At 36.9% G+C, this 27,401-nt stretch overlaps 1 protein-coding gene across 3 annotated transcripts in view; it reads right to left on the reverse strand.

Moving 5' to 3' along the window:
- Positions 1-27,401, reverse strand: part of ANGPT1 (angiopoietin 1) — a 298,250-nt gene that overhangs the window by 142,548 nt on the left and 128,301 nt on the right. For 2 of the 3 annotated variants that reach the window (XM_003903066.5, XM_009213479.3), the window contains exon 2: positions 3,343-3,498. In XM_003903066.5, coding sequence (XP_003903115.3) covers positions 3,343-3,498 — 156 coding nt within the window. Of the gene's footprint in view, positions 1-3,342; positions 3,499-11,752; positions 13,699-27,401 lie in introns of those variants that run through there. The other variant, XM_017962224.3, reaches the window with a different exon arrangement.

The following is a 27,401-nucleotide window of genomic DNA, read 5'->3' on the forward strand; positions in this document are numbered from 1 at the left end:
GAGACTGGAAAGGTACATCTTTAAGGCTGTGAGGAAGGGCTCCACAGATCATTAATTTGACTGAAAGTCAAGAAAGAAATGACTTAGAAGTGTTTTACCACATTAACTCAAACTCATGAAGGTAAAGACTGCTTTACTTGTTGCATTCTAATAGGACCCATTAAAACATCTTACATAAGGAAGCACCCAAAGGCAGGAGTGATTGCTCATGTCTGTAATCCAAGCACTTTGGGAGGCCAAGGCAGGTGAATTGCTTGAACCTACGAGGTCGAGACAAGCCTGGGCAACATAGCAAGACCTGGTCTCTACAAAAAATAAAGAAGTTAGCTGAGCATGGTGGCACACACCTGTAGTCCCAGCTGCTCATGAGGCTGGAGTGGGAGGATCACCTGAAACCCGAAGGTTGAGGCTGCAGTGAGCCCTGATCAGTCACTGCACTCCAGCCTGGGTGACAGAGTAAGACCCTATCTCAAAAAATAATAATAAATGATAATAAGGAAATAAACATAGCATGGTACATCATCTACCTTATAGAATTCATTATTATTATTAAATAGCTAATATATGTAAAATTATTTAGAACTGAGCCAAGCATGGATTATTAGAGGTAAAATTTAAGGCGACTTTTTTGTCTGTTAATTTCCCCCAAAACCAAATTTGCCTGAGAAAGAAGTGAGAAATAGAATGACACTACAGGAAGTGACATGAATAATTCCTCAAACAAACCCCTTCATATTGTACTCTTGGAAAGAGGAACTTGAAAGCAGAGAGATATTGGTACAAACTGATAACAGAGTGAGAAAAACACTGCAAGCCAGACTAAGGGGGAAGGAAAAGGCATGGTAGTGGTTTCTAATCATTGCCACAATGGCCAGCAGTGTTATTCAGGTGTGGTCATTACTGGTATCTTTCCTGATCATGATACTTTTTTGAGCACAGGAGGATCTTAAAATGCTATGGAGTGAACCTGTGGCTTTCCACGTTTTGTTAAGTTGTAAATCAAAAAGGTCAGCAGAAGACTAGAAAGCAATAAGTTAATTATTTTATAACATAATCGTGTGAAAGCTAGGGCACTAAAATGTACTGGAAAGACATTGTCATGAGTTCCTGAAATAAACTGAGGACCTGAAGTCAGTTTTAGGAAAAGCAACCCTTACCAGTGTGAAACCATGTTAGATGAATATAGGAGGAAAACCATGAGAGCATACCTGGATAGCACAGAAGGATCTACTGGTTTATAAATGCTTATTATAAATGAATAGAGTGTATGGAGGTTAAGAAATAATTCAGATTACTTTTGTAAACTTGGCTCTGAATCAGGATTTGAGTTCACTTGAGTGGTTATGTCTAAGCAGAACATGTCCTGTTGCAATAGTTCAAATAAGTAGCACGAGGGTATACATTTACATATAACAAGTTTGAAGCATCACAACTACAAATAGCATAGGCAATTGGAAGACATGAAAATGAAAGGGAAAAAACACATAGGCTCCCCTTCTTAAGGCAGGGCATAATTTGAGCCATTGTTGTCCTTTTCTACTTTCCTCTTATTGCTACTCGTGATGGATTTGTGATTTTGGAAATGTTTTCTGCGTTTCAGCTATCTTAAAATTGTTCTTGCTGTATCTAATAAACTTTCCTTGGTCTTTAATAGTAAGTTTTAGCTGCTTCATATAGGGAGTAGTGATTCTTTTTCATTGAATTTTCTGTACCATTTTCAATAAAGTACACGTCTTCTGGCCTTAAGGACGCAGTACAATTTATCTCTTAATACTTTACACAGCATGCATCTTAACAGTTTGGAGATTAACATACTAACAATCGGACATTTTTTTCCCCACAACTCCAACTCCTAGGTAGAAAGAGATCAAAAAACAACCCAAGGCACAAGGTTTTAGGGGATAAAAAAATTAAACAAGACCCTTCCATGTGTTCTATAAAAGTTATTGTAATAGAAACTTATACACATTTCAAATATGCAATTAAGTAGGATACATTGTGCATTTGTTTTTGAACATGAGAGTATTTTGTAGGAGAGGGTGAGCATTCTGTTCTAATAAAATAAAATAAATAATACAGTCACATTATTAATACCACAAGAAACCAGGGTGCATATATTATCAAACTTACTGTGACAATGAATGATTAGACAAAGTCTTGTAATTTTCAGGGACAATATGTAGTTCCGCCCATCTCCCATGTTCATCTGATGCTGATGGGCAGCAAAAAGTATTTTCCAAAGCTCATGTGAATCATTGCTTCAATGTAGTCAATACTTAAGTTCTTATTCAATTAGTTAATTATTAGTGTTACTAATCAAGGGGGATAGAAAAGAAATGAGTACCCTGGAGTTTGAATCCCAGATTTTATACACTAGCTGCATGAATATGAGAAATCACTCAAGCTAGTGACTTCTAGCTAAAAGATCTATCTGCTCTAAGTGATTTTCATAAAAACCATTTGTGCAGGGGAAGTTGCGTTATATAAAATGTTTTATCTGTATCAATTACCATTGCTATTTTTCTTTAAATACCAACCTATCTGTGATGCCAATAACACAAATGAAATAAAATAGAAATCATGTTGCACCTTATTTTTGAATGTATATATTTCAGCTTTCATGTCAGAAATCAACTACGTTGGGATAGAATCATCCCTTGGGTTTCAGAATGGTAACTGGAATAATGATTTTCATGGCTAAAAGGGAACAAAGAGACAATTAAAAATGACAGTCATCAAAATGATAGTCATCAAAAATGATATTTTCTATTTGCCAGTAAACTATGATGGCGTGTTTGTGACAGTGGTGATGAAAGGGCATCCCTAGTTTTTACTCGGTGCTCAAATAAGTACGTCATTGGCCTTAATAGGTAGATATATATATATACACACATATTCCTGATAGCTTCATTTGGAATTTTCCTTTCTATCTGCTGAATGCAAAAACCATCTGCAGGTGCCCTTATGGCTACAGCATTACCAGAGACAAAACAAAATAGGTCAAAAATACAAAACAAAGACACCAATCTGACCCAAATAGTTACTTTGTTTGACACATATCATATCACAGTTGGTAGCTGCAGTACTTATTTGAATTTAAACATTGATGAGGTCCTTTGCTGGCCCTGTTTTTGCAAACATATGCAAAGCTAAATATACCAACCCTCATTAGATCAAAAGAAACACGCATAGCATGTCAGGAAGTCATTGTTGTTATTACCAATAAACAAAAATGTATGTTTCCCTAATCACAGTGCTGAAATGTGCTCTGTGTTTATGGAGCAAGCTAAAGAAAAAAAATCTTCCTGGTTGAGTCTGTGGACTCTGGCCCTGGGGGTGTACCTGGGTCTCAACATCTGTCAGCTTTCTGGTCTGCTCTGCAGTCTGAGACAGCAGACTGGTTCCTATTTCCAGCATGGTAGCCGTGTGGTTCTGAACTGCATTCTGCTGTATCTGGGCCATCTCCGACTTCATATTTTCCACAATGTAATTCTCAAGCTGCAAGAGATAAAGGACAAAACATCACATTATAAGCAAAGCCTCCTAGTTGGGGCCTGTAATATTTACAATGACAAAACAAGACACAGCTGGCAAATCAGCCATCTGGCGGGGATCCTCTGCATCTCTGGGAGTTGGAGAAATGGGAGCAGAGCACACAGGAATCCAGTTGTCAATAAATTCCTAATATACTGATAATATATTTATAATAATCCCAATCGTAATGACAATTTGCACTTGGATCACACTTTCTCATTGTTGACATTATCCATTTAACCTTTATAGCAAAGATGTATCACAGTCAGCTTTATTGTTCTGTTTCTTTTATAGATGAAAAAATAGAATCAGAGAGGGCCAGTGATAAACCCAAGGTTGTTCAGCAAGAATGCAGCCAAATTCCCATACTAATTTAAATCGAATTATTGGTGCTCTGGTTTTTCCATTACACCATACTGACCACTTATCTCAGAAAAATTCAGCCTCCTGCTTCCATTTTTGTAATGATAAGTAAAAGATCACACTGCTTTGGGGGAATGGGATGAGGAGTGGGAGGAAGGATGATGTCCAAAACAAAAACCTTTAAAGGAATATTAAAATATAGGCAATGATGTATGAAATGAGCTTCAAAGCCTGAGAGGTGGCTATAATCATTCTCTGTGCTCCTTCGCAAGCTCAAAAATAGGACGGAAAGTACAACGCATATAGCAGTATTTCCCCTTCTTGCTTTGGGTAATATCTAGTCCTTTATGGTGCCATCTTAGAGAACAGTATAGTGCTAAAATAAATGGTGCCATAGGAACCATGGAGAATTATGAGGTGACTTACTGCAAGGGAGGCTATTAGGTACCTGGGAGAATAAAGCTGAACATACCCATTATTTGAAAAATACAAAAGAAACCTGTACCTCCCTGTCAGTGCACTTAATTCCTCCACCACTGTGTGATCACTACATTTTATTACCCAATTACACATATAGGGAAATTGCATCCTAGAGAAGTCAGGTCCAAGGCCACACACCACAAAAACAGTCAGACTTGGACTTGAGCACTGAAGTCCTTAACTCTCATACCAACACTTTCAACCACTTGATAGCTCTGCCAAGTCGTGCTTCACAAGCCGGGTTCCAAATCATTAACAGCTACGTGATTTTTACTGATTTAGTGAACCATAATATATCCACTATTTCATAATCCATCGTAAAATTATTATCATGTAATAAATATAGTCTAAATGTAAATTCCCCTTTGTAAAGCTTTGGCAGCTCACTTGCTAACATCATCCCTTGCTTATTTCTATTTATCAAACACGAATCTGTCCCATGCTAACGAAAATGAGTTTTCAATCAAATTCATATTATTATTAATACATCCTAAATTCATTCTTGGTCAATATAACATAATTCCCCTTCATTCTTTTTCCCCCAAATTAGACACAGGAGGAAAAAAATTCAACCTATAAAAGTTTATTATAAAACAAATACAAAATATATTAGAATAAATCTCTGAAAATTATCAAAATGTGAGGCCTATAGGCCAAATCTTGACTTTACTCCAATTGAACCAACATATTTAAACAACAAGAGGCAAGTAGAGAAAAAGAGGGTATGACAGCATAATAAAAATCTGTCATTTTGGATTCCACATCCTATGTTCCCTTTTTCCTAATAGCATTCCTTAACTTTCTTTCGGGAAGTTATCTTTTTGCCCTTCAGAACAAATGCTTCTGGTAGAGTTGTCCCACCCCAGCATTACGAATGAGTACAGGTTCTAACCTGGCAAGTCAGAATGTTCTGCTCTTACTTCATAAGTGTGAATTGCTCAAGAATGGGAATACATCATAAGAAAGGCCATTAGCCTTAGTTCTGAAATTTTATCAAACTCGTATACAAAATAACTTTGTTTTCCTCTGTGGTTAATAAGCTGGTGACATATGCCCAATACAGTTGATGCCCGATTTTGCCACCACAAAACCAGAGTCACCCAAGAATGAAGCTGACTCAGAAAGACAGATGTTAGATAGGGAGATAGATAGATAGATAGATAGATAGATAGATAGATAGATAGATAGATAGATAGATAGATAGATAGATAAGATAGATAGATAGATAGCTAGCTAGCTAGATAGATAGATAGACAGACAGACAGACAGACAGACAGATCAATCGATCTATGTACATACATAGATACCTGGATGCATACATAGATAGACACAGAGTCAGGTGATACCTTTTGAGCACCTGGACCTAGCTTTATTTTTAGCTAGTTCCACCCTTGGACATTCAGTCGTAAGTTGCATGATCTAACAGTCTCCCATTGAGCAGCCAACCTTTTTTCCCCTTCAATCACATTGATTTAGGTTTTTAACACAACCAAGATTTTAGATCTTTACCTTTGATCAGTGTTTAGCAGAAGAAATTTCAGGCAGGAAAACATCAACAGTATGTTCCTCACTTTTCCAAGGAATTTGAGGTTATACATAAGTGTATGTATCTTAAAAAATTATAGATATGTCTCCATTATAAAGATAATAGCTATCACTCATAGCTGACAGTTATCAATTGCCTACTATGCAACAGGCACTGAGCTACATGTTTTCCTTTTATAATCACACTTAAACCTCACAATTATGTATGTTATAGTTGCTGTATAGATGAGACTATTGAGGCACAGAAAACCCCAAACAACTTGCTCAAGAACAAGCAAGAACTCAACTCGCAGCTCCAAAAGCCATGTTGTTAACCTCTAACCTATTTAGCCTATAGCACTGCTTCATTATGCTATGCATTTTATTATGTAGCTCTTAAAGCTTGAGTGTTCATCAAAACTATGTGGGGAGAATTTTAAAATGCAGATGGAGGTACAAAACACCAGAAATCTTTAAGGTCATGTACTGGGAAACTGTACATTTTATAAAGCTTCCCAATGTAATTCTTATTCAGGTAAAGAATCAGTGCATCTCAAAGTGTGGTCCATAGAATAACTGCCTGTATGAGACCTGCTTGTGAATAGCCATGAAATGAGGAGTTTGCACTAGGATGCAAATTGTCTATGTCACTAAGCACACTGTTTAGTTCGTTCACTTGATGTGTATATATACAAACACACATGCAAGACTTTCTCAATGAAGAAAGTGATGCTCTAGTTTATATTCTGGTGCAAACTTCTTAACATATTTCCTAAATGACAGCAATGTCCTTGAGTGACACTGATTTAAACCATCAAATTTTCTTTGAAATATCAGATTCCCTGCTTATCGAGAAATCTGACTTTCTATGCAAATTTTCCTCCTGAGAGAGTTCACTCATCAGTGAACTCCAATACAAGATCTGCTTGATAATTGTACATCATTTTCTTATGCCATTGGTTATCAGGAGTCTGTTCCCAGAGTTTGACTTGCTCCAGGTGTAATAATAATCATGTAGCCTAGTCTTCACAGGGAGGACGCCCTCAGCATAGGTGGCTACATCAAGGTTCAGTCTTTTTGTATCAGCTGTTGACCATTCTGTATTATTGTGCTTTCTGTAACTATAAAGGTTGACACCAGCAAAGCAAAGTAACTATTTCATGCTAGCATTCATCGCAACCATAAAGTGCCTCTCAGTTCTGCTGACCCTGTTGTAGAAATAAAGTAAGTCTCCAACCTATACTAAAATGCTCGTTTAGGCTGCCATGATGAGTAGCATGAATATAGCTCTAGTTAATTATTTTTTAATCAAATGGGGCTGCCTTCTCCAGGAGTAACTGCCTTTTAATGCAAAATCTAATGGCACACTTAAGTAGCAAGAACCAGATGTAGTTGATTTAAAGGCTGAAGCAGAAGGCAGAAGTCAAATACACAATGTGTGATTAATAAGGAGGACTGCTTTCATCTTATCTCTAAACATTCCTCTGCAGATATATAACTGTGAAATCCATCTTGATGTGCCATAGCAGCCAGGTTCAGAAAAGATTTGTAACAAATTTGATTGTCTTCATATATTCGCTACTGGTTTTAAAATATGTTTACAGAAAATGACAGCTACTTTAAGGTTCAATATTTTATAAACATCTAAGATGTGAATTTTAAGCTTAGAAGTTGCTGATCACAAGAGCTAATGAGTATAATGTAGGAGTCTCTAAATCTGAATCATAAAATTATTTGAGTATACTGCCATGCCAGAGTTTTATAAATTATTGGCCAAAATACTAGGAAGAGGATTGTAGAATTCGATTTGAAATGAAATGACAATAAATGATGACTTTCAAGGAAAAAAAAATGTTGCATTTGTAAAGTGATTTAATATTTGCATAGCCTTTGTACACATTGTCTGACTTGATCCTTATACCAAACTTACAAGGAGACAATTGATTCCATTTTATAGTTTAAAAATTTGAGGCCTTCAGTGACTTTGTAGAAATCAAAGAAAAGTCAGACATCAAAGAAAAATCTCAACTCTATCTTCTGATGTTCTACTAGCCTCAGAGTTGTGGGAAGTGTTCTGTTATTGGACTAGCTGCCTGGATGATTGGTTGATAATTTCAATTTTAGTCAGCTATTGCATGTTCATCATTATAATATAACATAATATATTATAATATTTATTCCTTTGAGAAAAAAATGCATCATTAGAGGGTAATTACTTTCACTTGACTTCACCATAGTGGCGACCAAGTTAATTTGAGGTGGGATGAGAACCCCTAGGGCCAGGTATGTGGAAAGCTTACTTTGCCAGTACTTTTAATAGAAGGGAATCATTAAAAACCCTCTCATTAGTTCTTACCTTTTTTTCTTAGTAACGTAAGTTTATTTTGTTCTGCTCATTCTATTTTTTGCCAACCATTGTAAAATATAATACCGGGAATAACAATAATACACAAAGCCTCTACAAAGGCTAGATATGTACCAGCTTTTACAAATACACAGTTCATTGAATCTTTAGAACAATCCAGGTACTGTAAGTATTATTTTCCTCATTTCACTGATGTCTAAACAGAGGCTCATGGAAGTTAAGTCAATCGTCTAAGATCACACAGTGGGTTGTTGGCAGAGCTGGTATGTTGCTTTGAGGCTAGATTTCCCAGTAGCTCCATTCTGAAGGAATGTCACTCATCAAACGCAAGCATATTATTACCAATGTTAAAAATAAATTCTGATAATACGCTATATTCCTGCACAATGTATGTAAAAATGAAAGCTACAGAAATGATGAGGTGAAACTTGTTCAAAGATTGATCAGTTTTTAATGTATACATTTGCATATTGATTGATGGCTGTACTATCTTAGGAGGAAATATTACCCATGGTGAGAAAGCAAATATCCAGTCAGCTGTATGAAAAGTCTTAGTGTTAAGTAGGCAAAGAAAACATATTTTTAAGAAGGTAATATAATCAGCCATTTGTAGTTCTCTCATAAATCGCATACCCCTGTCTTTTGCCCAATGAGCAGGGGAGAATTGATGCTATCATTCTCCGTCATGAGAGAGAATTTTGGGAGAGCTTTTACTAGACTCTCAAAACCCTTGGGGGCTTCAGGTTCATGAGAACCAAAATCTGTGTGAGATTATGACATGTCTTGTATGTGAAATGCATTCTGTATCATTTCACTTCAAGAGACCACTTCAAGGGGTCTCTTAAACCAGAGCATATCTTAAAGCACAAAGAATATAATTTCTCCATGTAATTCTTAAGAAAATAACATTTTAAACCCTATAAAAATTGACAAAGGCATTGCTTGCTTAAAATATGGTGCAGATTAAATGGACCCTCATTGGATGTTGGTGCATATGGTATCACTCAGTTATGGCAAAACAACCATGAAATAAAGCAAAAGGGTAAATATGGGAAAGCAATAAAAAGGTAAAACAATTCAAAAAATGCCTTAAATGTTGATGGTTTTATCTAATCTCATTGTTCCATAAATCAATGGCAATATTGAAAATGCAACTATATCTAGGTTTATGGCCTTATTTAAAAAAAAGACAGCTGAAGCCAAGTATATTATTTTCAGGGATTTCTATTCTAAATCTCCCAATACACTATTTCTTTTATGAAATGGAGAAATATAATTGTCTTTTTAGACAATAGATCTATTTAGCTAACATTTAAAATGGTTTCTGTACTGATACACATGCCATGGATCCCATTTCTCATTTTGATATCTGAAAGGATATTTACTATTTATGGAAGAAAGAAAACCATTAGTACAAGAGAGCTGAAAGAGGCATTAAATATTATGAGCTCCAAGGATCTCGTTTTATAGATGTGGTGACTGAGGTTCAGAGAGGTTATAGAAAGCAAGGTGAAACAGCTAATCAATGTCAGATGTCAGGTCGTGGCCCCTCTGTGTGTGGGAAACTCAGGCTCACATCACTAGGCTGCGCCAACAGCAATGACTGTCGGTATCTTAGACCCACCCAATAGTTCTTTTCTAATTCCCTGGTTCCTGCTACTTGCTTTGCCTTTGTTGACTCCTGATTTGGATCTCCCCTTTCGCCATCTCATGCTCCATCCACTTTAGGGGTCTTGACTTCCTTTGCTGGACTCTGTTCTTGCTTCCTACCATTGATACCCATCAGCTGCCCCCTGGTCACTGAGCTTCAGCAACCACTTGATTGTTTTCCTTCAGAGGCATCACCTCACAAGTGGCAAAAAACAGAACTAAATTCTAAAATTAGTTCAGGCTTATCACCCCCTGTGTCAGTTCAGTTTAGTCTTAGCATATATGTGGTAAGTGTGTGCTGTGTACAAAGCCTGGTGCCAAATCCTACAAGTACAAAGAGTTGAGTCTAGTAGGAAATAGAAACATGTAAATGAGTCATTTCAACAGAGTTGGTGAATGGAGTCTGCCTCTGACTATGTTTCTTTCTGTAAATATTCTTTCTGCTTGATAGGGAGATGCCCTCAAATACTGATATTAATAATGTCCATGGATGTTTGTTACTCGGCCTCCAAGGGAATAGTAGCAACATCCCATTGAGGCATATGTAGAAGCTATCAAGGGCAACCCAGAAAATCCCACAGGAACAAATTCTCCTGCCATTGCTTTTTTTGGTAATGATTCTTGTGGGACCACATATTTGTGGCTGCTGAAAGTTGCCAAAGTCATTTACATTGCTCCCAGAGTTGGGCCAGGACCCAGGAAAGTCATTCTCTCTTTGTATAAGCAAATGTCTCCTGTGCCAAAACACATTTTACTAACCTGGCACCTCTCTTCTACACCTACCTTCTCACGCTAGTAAAATGTCAGAGTCATGGAACCTCAAGCATATCAGTATGTCTGCTGAATTTTTCCCTTTACCTTTTTTTAAAAGGCACATGGCATATAAAAAGCACATTCAGCCTTGAGTCAGGATATCTGGATTGTAATCCAGGTACTATCATTGATATACTCCATGAATTTGGAGAAATCACTTAAGCAATTTGGGTTTAAGTTCTTCATCTATGAAATAAAGGGCTGGATTCGATCATTTCTAACGACTCACGAAGCTCTCAAACTCTTTGATTTAAAACTTCCTTTATAAAGTACAAGAGTCTATAAGGTTTGAATTTTAATTTGTTATTGAAAATTGAAATCTGAATGTATATATCCATAAAATATAACATACATATCCTTAATGGCAGTAACGAAACAATGATACTAGAAACAACAGCAAAGCCCTGGACTGGATCATGTCTCCATAGCAGGCACATCTGTTTTAAGATAAAGAGCTAGAATCTCTGAATTGCTTAATCCCCAGGCACCATTCTGTCCCAAATATATTCCTTGTCTTTCTCCAACACAACTTGGCTTTGTGTCGATGATTGTTATCACAATGAATGGTACCATTACCACCTATCTGTTTATCCAAGCCACAGGGAATCACCTTGATTAGTCTTTTCCTTCTTTTTCTATATTAAATCCACACCAGATTGTGTTGCTGGTTTGTTTGTTTGTTTGTTTTTGAGAGGGAGTCTCACTTTGTCACCCAGGCTGGAGTGCAGTGGGGCGATCTCAGCTCGTTGCAACCTTTGCCTCTTGAGTTCAAGCGATTTCCGGCCTTGGCCTCCCGAGTAGCTGGGATTATAGGCACAAGCCACTTAGACACAGGGTTTCGCCATGTTGGCCAGGCTGGTCTTGAACTCCTGACCTCAGGTGATCCACTCGCCTGAGTCTCTGAAAGTGCTGGGATTATAAGCATGAGCCACCCTGCCCCGCCGGCTGCCGTCTCTTGAAGGCTGCCTAGGTCAATCCCTCTCCCACTTCCCTCTCTCCCTACTAATATCACTTTATACTCACAGTCACTGACTAAGGTCAGACTCTCATTTTTCTTCTGGATTTGTTAATGGCCCCATAACTGGTCTCCTGACTCCAGACTTGCCTCTTCCAATCCATCATCCATGCCATCGCCAGTGGGAACAATCTAAAGCACAGATTTGGCTTGTCATGTCACTGCTCAAACTCTTTCAGTAGATTCTACTACCTGCAGATAATGTCACAACACTGTATTTGTTATAGATGATTCTTGACAATCTGGACCCTGCTTCTCCCACTCTACATGTACTTTATGCTCCAGACACACCAAATGACCACAATATTTTCATTTCACTAAGCACACACTCTTTTTGACTCATGTCTTTGCGTATGACTTTGCTCCAACTGGAATGCTTCTTTTCCCCTTCATTCTCCCTTTTCTTGGGCTAGGTCCTATTTTTCAAAACTCAGTTCAAGCTTTTCCTCCTCTAGGAAGCCTCTCATCAATCTTCTCTCCGTAATATCCTTCCTTTCTACTTCTAGAGCATACTGTGCCTCTGTTTTTCATAATAGCCTTGCTCACCACCCTTCCTTTCTACTTCTAGAGCACACTGTGCCTGTTTTTCATAATAGCTGTGCTCACCACCCCAGTACAAGTTCCTTAAGTACAAGCACTACCTGGTTCAACTTGGTATCACTTCCTTTCACTGCCTGGCACATAATGGGGCCTCAATACCATTTTGATAAATAATTTAATGCATAAATGAATTTGTGTATGAAAATAGTGAGTCTCCCATTGTGAGTTTAGCCTAATTCCATTTGTTTCTCTAAGTAAGAAATATCATATTAGCAATTATCCATGATCCCCTTTTGAATGGCAAAGGAACCAGGGTAAATGATGTAAAAGTACATAGATCTGAAGACAAATATCCTCACTTTGTGGACCACATAACCCCATCTTGTCTTACCATGTCTTTCTACTTTGCTGTTCCCAATCATCTCGCCTATGAGTCATTGTTTAAATCAAGTAAAATCGATGAAACACATTGAAAACTAACCATGTTTTAATCATTGCTCCATACATAAAAGCAAAAGAAGTAAAACTTAATGCTGTTCCTTGAAATGGCTTATAACATAAACATGCTACAAATGCTGGACTGAAGGTACCAATGTCCTGCTTGCCTTCCTGCCTGCCTGATGGGTAGAATAAAGAAAGGAACAAAGCCTCTCAGTGAGGGAATCTAATAAGTCTTTCCAGAGGCCGTCCCAAAGGAATATAGAAGGAAGGGCATACATTTCTTCTGTCTCCCTTAATATTAAAAAAAAAATTGGCCTTATGATCATGATACCGCATTCTGGCCTAGGCAACAGAGTTAGAGCTTATATCTGAAAAAATACAGTCTGGAAAAATTGAGGGCTAGGGGTTAAGAAAGGACTCTGGAAAGACTTTGACAGCATGCAAGGAGCTGTGCTTGCTTAGGCAAGATGACTCTCCTGCCTACCTCCTGAAATGTGCTTCTTGGGAAATCAAGAGAGAAATCAGCCAGCAGCAAGAGCATGCCATTGGTGCCATACCACATACATGGGGCAAGGGCACAGCATCAGACTTTTAATATGAGACTCATGTAGAAGGTAAAGACAGATAATTTCTGTGCACTTTACCATATTTTCATGTAGAAGTCAAAGACGGATAACTTCTGTGCACTTTACCATATTTTCAGACACACTAAGCATAAAGTTTACCCATTTAATAACATATATAAGAGCATATGTTGTATGTACATATGTACATACATACAAATACCTCTGCACAATTATGCTCTTGGACACACATATATTTCCCTATTCCCAACCTACATGTGTCCAGTTCTACATTCATACTTTGTAGTTATATTCATTTCATTGCAGTTTATTTTCTTAAAGATTCATTTAAAATAACTAACGCATCACTCATCTTTGAATGAGGCATATTTGATGTAAAATATAATCACTTTAGATAATGCCCATTAATCTGTCATGGACAGCTCCAGTATTCTGCCTAACAACCCAGAAATCTTTTTCCCAAATTCTAAATTTATACTTAGATGACAGAAGAATGGAAGAATTACAAAGCAACTTGGTATGCATTGTTTTTACAACAATAAGAGGGATCTTTTTTTAACTAAACAAGATATTGTTTCAAACAAAATTGCAAACATGTCTCCCTTTACTGTAATGCTTTTTACTTTCTTGCTTATCTGAAATGCAATTTAACCCCCTGCATGCTACACAAAATACATTCTGTTTCACTTAAAAAGAGAAAGCTTTGACATTTGAACTATAGACCACCCCAGAAGCTAGTAGGTTGTGAGGCATTGATGGGGTAAAAGGTTCTCCAGTAGATAATTCTTCTAAAAAACATTTTCTGCAAACCACACTTTTTTCTCCTCTGACAAATGACAACGATGCAAACACATAGCTTAAATGATGATCCTCTAAAGGAAATCTTCTGCATTAAATGAAACATTACAGGACAGATCATGAAATTTAAATACCCAGCAGATGATATGAGATACTCAGGAACAGAAGTTTGAAAGCCTTAATAATTAGGGGATTTACAGATTTTTCAGGAATACCATGACTAGGTAGAAAATTGCCATCATTTTACTCTGGTATTTTGTATGAAATTGGAAGGTATTAACACTTAAAATCAAGTATCTTTCAATAAAACCTCGTCACTATTCAACACTCTGACTTTTTAGGCTGTTATTACTCTTTCATTTATGCTACTTCTTTTCTTGCTTACAATGAAGCTGCTTTGTTGGTCGTCTTTCTCTTCTGAAATATCTTGTTTGTGGGTTTTTAAAATTAATTTTCTTTCATCTGCTTAAAGTAAAATAAATGATAAAAGTGTGTGTGTATATATGTATAATGTGTGTGTTTTCTCCCACAATATAAGATTACTCAATGGAACATACAGTAAGTTTGTACAGGCATAAAACTGTCAATGTCATTGTATAATAAACATTCCAAAGCATTGTGTGTGAGGTTCAACTAATTTTTTTCTGTGTGTATATATGTATAATGTGTGTGTTTTCTCCCACAATACAAGATTACTCAATGGAACATATAGTAAATTTGTACAGGCATAAAACTGTCAATGTCATTGTATAATAAACATTCCAAAGCATTGTGTGTGAGGTTCAACTAATTTTTTTCTGAATAATATTTGTTGAGTAGTTCTTATTTAAATTACCCTTAGTCCAAGTATTGGAAGAATTACTAGGATAGAAAAAGTCATTCAAAGCATAAGAAAGGGATAATGATTGCTGACATCTTATAAATGCAATACAATCCCTATTTTTTTCTCACTTTGATCAAAGGACTACAGACAGTGGGCATTGTTTCATCTTTTGACAAAAACCATTTTGGTGCCCTGGTGATGCTTGTTACATCCCAAGTGCTATTGGATGAGAGACCAAATTAGCATTACAATGAACTAGCTTCTCTGAGAATTAACTATACACCACAAGAGAATGAAACAAAGCATGAGTAACTGCGAAAATACCTGCTCTCGTGACTACACGTATTGCCAGAGGAATTTTGTAAAAGTCAGTTTTAAAGACTCATTAATCTAGTTTTGGCAGCTGTAGATCACCTCCCAGTGTTCCTCCTGATTTAGTCCCCATCCCCAACAAGCTGGGAGCACTGGACACTTTATATATTCATTAACTGAAAGAAGCCTAGGCTAATTTATTGGAAAGTCTAAATCCTGGGTTCTTATGATCATGAAATGTGGATAATAGAGACCAGGAAGCTGCCGTACCTACTTAACAGACATCACACTTTGACATATTTATTTTGGATGTTTTCATTTTTAGTAAGAAATAAATTACTACATAGAAAATTAAGGTGCCTCCTGTTCCACAATCAGAATATAACCTTTATTCTGAAGTTGATGTGGGCTTTTACTCTGCAGGTTTACATTGAAAATAATATACTGTCTAGTACATTTTCATGATGTACAAAAATGTTACCTTATTGCATGATTTCTTCATTCTCTTATTTTTAAATCAATATTATGTTTTTGAGACTTAGATACATTAACAGTATTGTTTTACTATGAATTACAGGACTGAGTTAGATTTAGTAATTCTAACTGCTAATAAAACATTCTCATATCCCAACGCCTGACTTACTCTGAAGAGAGGAGTACAATGTCTTTCAGATTCCTGTTAACCCTGAGTTCTAGCTCAGACACAAGAAGAAACAAATTGTTTCTCAGACTCTCACAAAGCCCCCAGGGTCTCTTCTCTAAGGATCTAAAGGAAAGCTGTGTAATGAATCTTCCCCTATTTAAATACTATATCTCAAGAATCTGAATGAATACTTTTTAAATTTGGCAAATAGTTATTTCCCAGAGAGAGCAATTAGGGGGTTGAGAAAGAAAGGAAACAAGTTACCAGAACTAAACATTGATTCTATAGTTATTCTCAAACATAAATTACTACATTAAGAGTTTAAAATAACCATGACCACAATTATAAAGACAGCTCTCCCAGCTTCCTAGCAGCATTCCATTGAATAGACTAGATAGTCTAGATTTTAAGGTGCAAAGTGGCTTAAATATACCAGCTTTCCATGGCTTACAAACAAAAAAACAAAACCCTTTCTGTTCAGCATAGTACACAGTATACAAAATGATATATTTAGCATGTTCTCAATTATGGTAAGCATATTCAGACACAAATGTGTATGCATTTGAAAAAGAAAAGAAATACTGAATTGTCAACAGTGCCTGTCTCTGGCTGACGGGAATACAGGTGAATTTTATTTTCTTCTTGAAATGGTTTGGTTGATTTTCTCCATTCTTTAGAAAATGAGAATTTAATTTTATATCAAGAAATAAAATAAAGAACTAGAGAAAGAAAGCAATGTGCTTGGAATGCATTCATTCTTAGTAGGAAACTTACAAACATCTGGCAGAGTTTAGTGGTGGCCTGGTTGGAGAAGTTCTAGAAAACTCTGCTGCCCTCCATAGACATTCCCCACTGGCTCAGCCAGTTTTCCTCCTCTAGTCTTGCTCCCTACCTGCCACCCCTAATTCTCTGGTTTCATAAGAAGTCAAGAAAACAAACAAATAAGAAGAAATAAACAAAAGAGCCAAAACGGCTGCAAGTAGGTCTTTAACAACGGGAAAGGGCTGGGTGCAAAGCCTGTAACAATAGCCTTTGTTTTTTGAGTACTTGTTGTGGATCAGCCAATGAGGTAAGGTCTTGAGGTTCTTCCTTTAATTATTTCTCACAGCAGCCCTTTGAAATAGGTATGGTTACCATCTCAGACCAATGAGGTGGCAGAAGTGATGAGAAGTTCAGTAACATGATTATGACTACAGAACCCAAATGTTGCAGTCAATATTCAGACTCAAGTCTCTTTGATGCCCAGGTCACTCTCTTTCCACTTTATTCAGCCCCATGTTCTTGGTTAGGGCAAGAATTACAAACAGGCCGTTTGCTGCCCAAGTTCAAACAGCCAAAGTGTTTTGACTAGCACATTATTTTTAAAATATGGTTTCAAGCCTTTAACAAGAGTATGTAATCTCTAGTTATCCACAGCCCATACCTCTCTTGGATATAAAACTTCTGGTCCTTTTAGCTATTAAGGTGAGTTGCCCAGATCCTAATGGCATTTGAGTTGCCATCAGTAAGGGGGAAATGAAGGCACCTAACATTTGATGATCACCGTCAGGCAGTAAAATAGTCTTCGTATACTTGTCATCCTTGTAAAAATACAATGAAGAGTCCCCCTCACCACTCTCATGCTTAGAAATACCGAAAGAATGATTGAGTCAACATGTGGTAAGACATTTGAGGCCTTTGTAAGCCCAGCAAAAATATGAAACATAATTATTTTATATGACAAGGTGACTTATTCTTTCCTCAGCTCCATAGTGACACGCTGTTTATGGCCACATTAATTATCCTTGCTGAAAAGCATTAGCATTTGCTTTCATTTACTCAACCAAAACAGAGACATCATCTTCACATGTCATATGGATTAGTATCATGTTTGTTCTCCTGTTCATTACACCATAATTCTTTCAAATAAGCACAAATATCAAGAAAATATGGATTCTAACATTATTACATGCACATTAAAAACATATTCTCATAGAATGAGCTCTAATATTATGATTTTTTTAAAGTTTACCAACAAAATCCAATCAATATTCAAACAAGCCATTTTTCTTTGGGAAATAGTGTTTTGTTCTTTACTAAACTAAAATATGTTGTACTGTAAATTGAACCTGCTAAGCTGAAATAATTTTATCTCAAAAATCTTTTAGTCGTTAAAAGCAAAGTTATGCTTAAAAAAATTTGCAGACTGTATATATATATATTTGTATAGAATCTTAAATTGGAATATAGACAGAATATATACAGATCTATCTATAAATATAGAATATATGCATACATATGTATCTGTATATCTATATCTATAACTTCAGAATATATGTATATATTATATACCAATATAGGATATATCTGGGATGGAGTAATAGTAAATTGAAAGTGCCATATCTTATTAAGTATGTATAGAAACACAGAATAGTAGTTTAAATATCAGCAAAGACAGGCTGGGCATGGTGGCTCATACCTGTAATCCCAGCACTTTGGAAGACCAAGACGGGCAGATCACCTGAGGTCAGAAGTTTGAGACCAGCCTGGCCAACATGGTGAAACCCTGTCTCTACTAAAAATACAACACTTAGCTGGTGTGGTGGCAGACGCCTGTAATCCCAGCTACTCAGGAGGCTGAGGCAAGAGAGTCGCTTGAACTCCGGAGGTAGAGGTTGCAGTGAGCTGAGATTGCACCACTGCTCTCTGGCCTGGATGACAAGAGTGAGACTACATCTCAAAATAAATAAATAAATAAACAATAAATAAATATCAACAAAGACACACAGATACATACACATATGTAGATGTGTATATGTATTATACATTTTCACATACTTTCTTTATAAACACATTTCAATGAACATTTACTCAGTAAGTTTTATATGTGTCCTATGCTAACAGGCATTGTGTCATGAATACATAAATATGAAAAAGATGCAGTACTTGCTTAGTCCCTGGCAAGTGAGAAAAACAAGTATATAAACAGACATTAAATTAGTAGCTGTTAAAGTAGAAATATTCTCTACAAAACTGTAAAAAATATATTCCAAGTTTATAAAACACATGACACTTTTATTCCAGATACTCATAGAGAAGAAATAGATTTTCAAGGACTTATCAGGAAATTCAGAATTATTTAGTACGAATGTGTCTTCGAGAAATACGTACTTCATCAGCCTTTTTTTCTGTCCTGATGTGCATTCCCACCCAGGGCTGGCTGTTCTCAGAATTCACAGCTTTAATATTAAAATTGTAACACCATCATTAGCTCCAGGAAACCATGAAGCCCAAACGCCATAGATTCTAGGATCTCATTGAGGCCTTTTGCATTCTTGACTTCTTAAAGCCAATGGTTCTCATGTCACAGAGATGTGTTTAATATGAGATGTGTTTAAAAAGTCTAGTGAGTTTGCTAGAAAACTACCATTATATGAAGAAATTATACGTTTGTTTTTCATAATTCTCACCATTTCATTTTTTTCTGTAAAAAAGGAAGAGTCAGAGAATATAAGTAATTTCCCAAAAGACATACAGTTACATGAGGCTTATCCAGTTTGTCTAGGGTTGGGTGAATCCACACCAAGCCTATCTTCTCAGCTGTAAGAATTTCTCATATCAAAAATAGAGAATCTTTGCAATCTACCTGACTTCTTCCAAAATGGGGGAAAGGTCTTGGTGAATTCCCACAGGCAGGTAGAATCCTGCGGCACGAAGAGCTATTTTTAACGTGGTGCCGTGGAGAGCTCCCAGAATGTGTCAGCAGGGAACCTGAGTGCTTTTTTATTTATTTATTTTTCACTTGTCAGCCATATGAACTTTAAGGTATTTTACTTCTGTGAGATAAATATTTCTCATCAGTAAAGCCATCATGCTAATTGTACCTGTCCTAAACATCTCAAAAGTTTCTTTTAATGACCAAATGAAATAACACATGTCAAAATGCTTGGTCAGTTGTAAGGTGCTATGTAATGTCAGATACTTACTCTTTGATGTGGGTAGGTTGGAAGAAGCAGTTAGAGAATCTATTTGAAGTGTGAGGTCTCTGGTGTAACTGCATATGCAGTTATCAGTAAGACGGCAATGAACAGCTAATGTTAGCCATCATATTATTGCTTTTTCAAAGTTCTGATTTATACTTACGTGAGAAGCAGCACATGTGAAGCAGTGTTTGAGAAAGAATAATAAGCTTTGGACTCTGAAAGCTCTAATCTGGCAACTGGCTAGCTGTGTGACTTTGAGCAAGTTGCTTTCCCTCTCTGTGCTTTACCTTCTGCATCTAGAAAAAGCAAAGAATAATGCACCTGCATCATAGTATTGTTTGAGGATTAAATAAGAAAAATCAAAAATATATCTAAATTGAAAAATAAAATAACAAGCTTCAAATGGGAAGAACAGGATTAAACTTCCTCAGTGGGCATGGATGTGAGAGATGGCATTGGACAGTAAAAAAAATAAAATTAATAGGAATTTGTTACAGAGGCCTAGCTTCCTAATACTTATTAAAACTGTGACTATGAACAAGCCATTTAACTACTCCAAGCCTCAACTTCCTCATCTGTAAAGTAAATATAATAATATCTACATCAAAGCAGTTTTGTCAAGAATGAAACTATTTCATTAACTGTAGCTATAAAAATATAGTCCCCTGACTGATACTTACTGCCTGCCTAATGCTAAAGAGTTAAGCAAATCTAAGTATCTTTTCTTTTAACACTCTTTCAGGACATCTATGTACTACAGACTGGCCATAAATTCTATAGATAATAATATCCTATTGCATTTTAACGTAATGTCAGAAAACCATTTACTGTATACATTTATTAATTTTTCCAGCCTAAAGACCACCAGTGGACTTACTCATTTGTAACTTTTTATATAGCAAGCAAGTATCCACAAGAACGTTTTTAGTTACATGATTAAATAAAGAAGTGCTAAGCCCCTGAGTTTTATCAAATAATACAGTGGTTAATATTATTATTACTACGATTTTTTGAGACAGAGTCTCACTCCGTCACCCAGGCTGAAGTGCAGTGGTGCAATCTCAGCTCACTGTAACCTCCGCCTCCCAAGTTCAAGCGATTCTCCTGCCTCAGCCTCCTGAGTAGCTGGGATTACAGGTGTGTGCCACCATGCCCAACTAATTTTTATATTTTCAGTAGAGACAGGGTTTCACCATGTTGGTCAGGCTGGTCTCAAACTCCTGACTCCAATCTAGCCACCTGCCTTGGCCTCCCAAAGTGCTGAGATTACAAGTGTGAGCCACTGTGCCCAGCCCGATGGTTAATATTGGCTCTTCATTGTCTTCTCATTGATAACTGTATATGCACTCACACCAAAGAATTCACATTTCTAAGGGACTTTCAAACTGCTTCTCCCAATCTAACCACACCAAAGTATAAGCATCTGTCATTTGCATATAAAGAAACATCTTGTATAACATGTGCTAGTTGTTTCAAACCTTCAAAGGGAATTTTCTCCTTAAGCAATTTTAATCCAGAAATACCTGTAATTATGATTTCAATGATGAATAGGCCATAAAGTGCTAGGCCAGCAATGAATAAAGTAAGAGACTGCAGTGAATGGAGTTCCTAGATGCCTTTCAGAAAAGTACTGTGCAGGTATGGTGTGTAGGGAGCAAGGAATGGAGGAAGATTGCAGAAGGGGAAAAATAAAAGACATTCAAAACATTATTGTTAACACAAGTACCTGAGCATCTGACTTCAAGGAATGAAGCATACAATTATTCATATTATAAAAATATTAATCACCTTATGTAGTACACAAGGGCCCAGAGTAACAATATTGCAAACATTTAAGGTTTCTATTAAAACTTCCTGATAAATTGATAAATAAACTGATAAGCCGAAGCATTTCAAGTTACTGATGATACTATCAATGCAATGGTAAGACAAGGCAAATATGATATTAGAATAAATACAAAGCACATTTATTCATATGGTTCACTACCGGAAACTCAGCAAACTTGACAATGGGCGGCCTCAAATGGTGCTCTCCCCCATGAGAAGTAGTGACTCGTTAAGACAGACTGATGCTTAGAATTTCATAAACCTCAGGGGCTTAGCACTTCTTTATTTAATCATATAACCTAAAAAGTCCTTGTGGATGCTTGCTTGCTATATAAAAAAATTCCCAATAAGTAAGTCCACTGAGATTTCTGAGTTTCCTGTGACTCTCACCATTAATGCATCTGCAACCACCATGCTATTGGGCATGAAGCAATAAGTTGTATCCTTGCCTGGGGCATGTCTTATGGTCTAACATGGAAAGGTCATGACTCTATGAGTATTGGGATTTTGTCTTTCAGTGGGATTCTAAACAGAAAGAGGCTCTCAAAAAAAGAGACATTAAAATTCTCTGCCTTCCAAAACATTCAGATAGATGCAATCACTAGAAGAGAATAAGGATGGTTCTTCTCAGGAAAAAAACATAAACATAATTAAGTCAGGTTAAAGTAGTGGCTTTCTCATTTTCTTGACTGTGACCCACAGTAAGAAGTGCAGTTTTAATTGGGACAAAAAACAAATACAACACATACACACACACACACGATTGTGCCTGTACACACTGTACACACAAATATAAATAAAAGTTTCATTAAACAATACCAAATCCAAATACATAGTAAACACTAGAACCCAGGTCTCTAACCCTCTGATATTTTTACAATGTTCAATTTTATTTCATTTCTACAAAAAGGCTTGACTCAACCCATTTTTAATTTTCCCAACTTGCTGTGGTCATAACGTTCAGTTACAAAACACTGAATTGGAAATTGATGTTCAAAAGACTATTTATTATGTTATCACTATATGCCCAGTAATGTGCTAAATAGTTTGCTCACATCATAGCATTTAGTCCTCAAACCAACCATCAGAGATGAGTTTTATTACATCTACTTCATGGACAAAGCATCTGAGATTAGAATTTAGCTCCGTTTGTGCAGACAGGAAATGGGAGATCAGAGATTGTAAATCAGTCTTTTCTAATTCTTACTCATTCAAATACTTTCTAATTCTTATCACATTATACCACCAAAAAGTCAAAAGTTGCTACCTCAGGACAGACTAAACAGAATCTTGGTTAAATTAGCACAAAAGTATCTCTGTACAATTAAAAGAAGAAAAAAAAAAAAAACCAACAACAACTGGCAGAACCTGAAATATGTTTGCTGTGTTTTTTAAAGATCACTGTATATATGTACAATAAACTCAACATAGTTCTCCTTAGAACATAGGCTCACTTTTTTAATCCAGAAAGCTTGTTGTCATTATTTTTAACAGTTGCAAAACTTAACTGTGTATTGTTATTTATAAACACTTCAATTAGATGAACTCAAACTGATTATTAAATCTAAAGACAACATCAGTATGATGATCAGCTTCTAAGATGGTCCAATGATCCCTGCCTCATGATAGTCATACCCCGGCGTAGTCTCCTCCTGCATTCTACCGAGTTGATCTGTGTGATCAATAGAACATGGAAGAACAGATGCTATGCCACTTCAGATATTACATTGTAAATGGCACTACAGGTTCTATTTTGCATTCTGTCTCTCTGGCTCTGTCTCTCTGATCACTCACTCTGGGGAAAGTCATACTGTAAGAAACTTTATGGTGGAGAGACCCACATGGTGAGAAACTGAGGCCTTCTGACAACAATGGGGGAATAGACCCTCCAGCCCCAGTCAGGTCTTCAGAGATTGCAGTCCCTAAACCAGAATCTCCCAGGCTAAGCCATCCCCAGATCCCGAAATCTCACAAACTATATGAGATAATAAATCATTGCGATTTAAAGCTACATGAATACCTTGGAGGCATTGTAGGTTTGGTTCCAGACCACCACAATAAAGCAAATATTGCAATAAAGCAACTCATACAATTTTTTTCGTTTCGCAGTGCATATAAAAGTTGGGTTTACACTATACTGTGGTCTACTAAGTGTGCAATAGCATTATGCCTAAAAAACAGTGTACATACTTTAATTTAAAAATACTTTATGGTTAAAAAATGCTAAAGATCAACTGAACCTTCAGTGAATCCTGATCTTTTTGCTGGTGGAGGGTTTTGTCTTGATGTCGACGACTGCTGACTGATCAAGGTGGGGTGATGATTGCTAAAGGCTGGAGTGGCTGTGGCAACTTTTAAAAATAAAACAGTGAAGTTATCCATATAAATTGACTTTTCCTTTCACTAAAGATAAATTTAAAGCATGCTCTCTGTCTCTGTCTGTCTCTCTTTGATCACTCACTCTGGGGAAAGTTATACTGTTTGGCAGTATTGTAAGCACAGTAGAACTTTTTCAAAATGGGAGTCAATCCTCTCAAACCCTGTCAATACTTTATTAAAGAAGCTTATGTAATATTCTAAATCCTCTGTTTTCATTTCAACAATGTTCATGGAATGTTGGCCAAGAGTAGATTCCATCTCAAGAAACCACATTCAGAAGCAACTCCTCATCTGTTTAACATTTATCATGAGATTGCAGCAATTCAGTCACATCTTCAAGCTCCTCTAATTCTAATTCTCTTGCTATTTCCACCACATCTGAAGTTGCTTCCTCCACTGAAATCTTGGACCTCTCAAAATCATCCATGAGGGTTGGCATCAACTTCTTCCAAACTTGTGTTAATGTGGATATTTTGACCTTCTCCCATGAGTCACTAATGTTCTTAGTGGTTTCTAGAATAGTGAATCCTTTCTGGAAAGTTTTCAATTTACTTTGCCCAGATCCAACTGAGGAATCATTGTCTATGGCAGCTTTAGCCTTCTAAAATGTATTTCTTTAATAAGAACAGTAAGCCAAAACTACTCCTTCATCCATGGGTTACAAGATGGATATTGTGTTAATAGGTATAAAAACAATGTTAATATTCTTGTACATCTCCATCAGAGCTCCCAGGTCACCAAATACATTGTCAATGAGTAATACTTCAAAAATAATCTTTTTGTTTGAGCAGTAGGTCTCAACAGTGGACTTAAAATATTCAGCATGCCATGCTGTAAACAGATGTTTGGTTCCATTTCTAGACCACAGGCAGAGTAGATTTAGAATAATTCTTAAGGACCCTAGGATTTTTGAGTTAGTAAATGAGTATTGTCTTCAACTTAAAGTTATGAGCTATATTATCCCCCTTACAAGACAGTCAACCTGTCTTTTGAAGCTTTGAAGCCAGGCATTGACTTTTCCTGTCTAGTTACGCAAGTCCTAGGAAGCATCTTCCTCAATATAAAGTTGTTTCACCTACATTAAAAAATCTGTTGTTTAGTATATCCACTATCATCAGTGATCTTATCTAGATCTTCTGGATAATTTGATGCAGTTTCTACATCAGCACTTGCTATCTCACCTTGCTGTTTTATGTCATGAAAATGACTTCTTTCCTTAAACCTCATTAGCTACAACCTCTGCTGGATGCAAACTTTTCTTCTGCAGCTCTCTCATCTCTCTCAACCTTCATATAATTGAAGAGATTTAGGCCTTGCTCTGTACTAGGTTTTGGCTTAAGAGAATGTCGCGGCTGGTTTTATAGTCTATCCAAACTACTAAAACTTTCTCCATATCAGTAAGAAGGCTATTTTGCTTTCTTAACATTTGTGTGTTCAATGGAGTAGTATTTTAATTTCCTTCAAGAACTTTTCCTTTGCATTCATAACTTGGCTACCTGCTTGTTGCAAGAAGCCTAGCTCTCAGCCTATCTTGGCTTCTGACATGCCTTCTTCACTATGCTTAATTATTTCTAGATTGTGCTTTAGTACTACAGATGTACAATTCTTCCTTTCACTTGAACACTCAGAGACCATTGAAGGGTTATTCATTGACCTAATTTCAATATTTTTGTGTCTTTGAGAATAGGGAGGTCCATGGAGAGGGACAAAGATGAGGAAATGGCCCATTAGTGGAGAAGTCAGAACACACACCATTTATCGATGAAGTTCACCTACTCATTTGAGTGTGGTTCATGGCGCTCCAAAACAATTACAATAGTAATCTCAATGATCTCAAAGATCACCAATGGGCCAAGTGTGGTGGCCTCCCAGCTACTTGGGAGGCCAAAGTGGGAGGTTTGCTTGAGCCCAGGAGTTCGAGATAAGCCTGGGCAATATCGAGAGACTCTGTCTCCACAAAAACATAAAATATGCTGGGTGTGGTAGCATGCACCTGCATTCCCAGCCACTCAGGAATCTGAGGTGGGAATATTTTTTGAGCCATGGGAAAGTTGAGGCTGCAGTGAGCCATGATCATGCTACTGCGTTCCAGCCTGGGCAACAGAGCAAGACCCCGTCAAAAGAGAGAGAGAAAGAAAGGGGGGGAGAGAGAGAGAGAGAGAAAGAGAGAGAGAGAGGAGAGAGGAAGGAAGGAAGGAAGGAAGGAAGGAAGGAAGGAAGGAAGGAAGGAAGGAAGGAAGGAAGGAAGGAAGGAAGGAAGGACGGAAGGAAGGAAGGAAGGAAAAGAAAAAGGAAGGAAGAAAGAGAAAGAAAGAGGAAGGAAAGAAGGAAGGAAGGAAGAAAAGTAAAAAATAAAGAAAGAGCCAGGTGCAGTGGCTCATGCCTATAATCCTAACACTTTGGGAGGCCAAGGTGGGCAGATCATGAGGTCAGGAGTTCAAGACCATCCTGACCAACATGGTGAAACCAGCCTGACCAATATGGTCTCTACTAAAAATACAAAAATTAGCTGGGCAAAGTGGCATGTGTCTGTGATCCCAGCTACTCAGGAGGCTGAGGCAGGAGAATCACTTGAACCTGGGAGGTGGAGGTTGCAGTGAGCTGAGATCATGCCACTGCATTCCAGCCTGGGTGACAGAGCGAGACTCTGTCAAAAAAAAAATAAAAAAAAGAAGGAAGGAAGGACAAGGAAGGACAAGGAAAAGAAAAGGAAAGAAAAGGAAAGAGGAAAATAATCACTAATCACAAATCACCGTAACAGATAAAATAATAATAGAAAAATTTTAAATATAATGAAAATTATCAAAATGTGACACAGAGACACAAAGTGACCATATGATGTTGAAAAAATGGTGTCAATAGACTTGCTCAATACAGGGTTGCCGCAAACCTTTGATTTTTTTCTTTAAAAGCAGTATCTGTAAAATGCTATAAAATGAAGTGAAATAAAACAAGGTAGGCCTGTACTAAATTTCGGTATAATTTGTTAGGCAACCAATAGATAATCGATGCAAACAGTTACAGCTTGAACCTGGCAGGATGCTATCTCAATAGGGTTTTTATGAATGTGTTACATGGTAACTTTAAGGCTGGAAAAGGAAAAGGAAAAAGAGAAGTAAACTAAATAATCAGTGGAATAGGATCAAAGTGTTTACTTTTAGGCTTTCAAATCAAACTATACAGTGTGGACTAGAGTCTAGTGATGCAATTTCTAAATCATCGAGACTACTAATCCCAAGCAGTCAATAAAATAATTTGTCAGCCAATCTGTGAATTTGTCAGCATCTCTTTTCACTCTTGTTCTCCCCAGGCCTCAGCTGTTTTAAAAATCACATCTCACTGGAAGTT

The sequence above is a fragment of the Papio anubis genome, chromosome 8 (assembly GCF_008728515.1).
Source record: "Papio anubis isolate 15944 chromosome 8, Panubis1.0, whole genome shotgun sequence".
Lineage (NCBI taxonomy): Eukaryota > Metazoa > Chordata > Mammalia > Primates > Cercopithecidae > Papio > Papio anubis.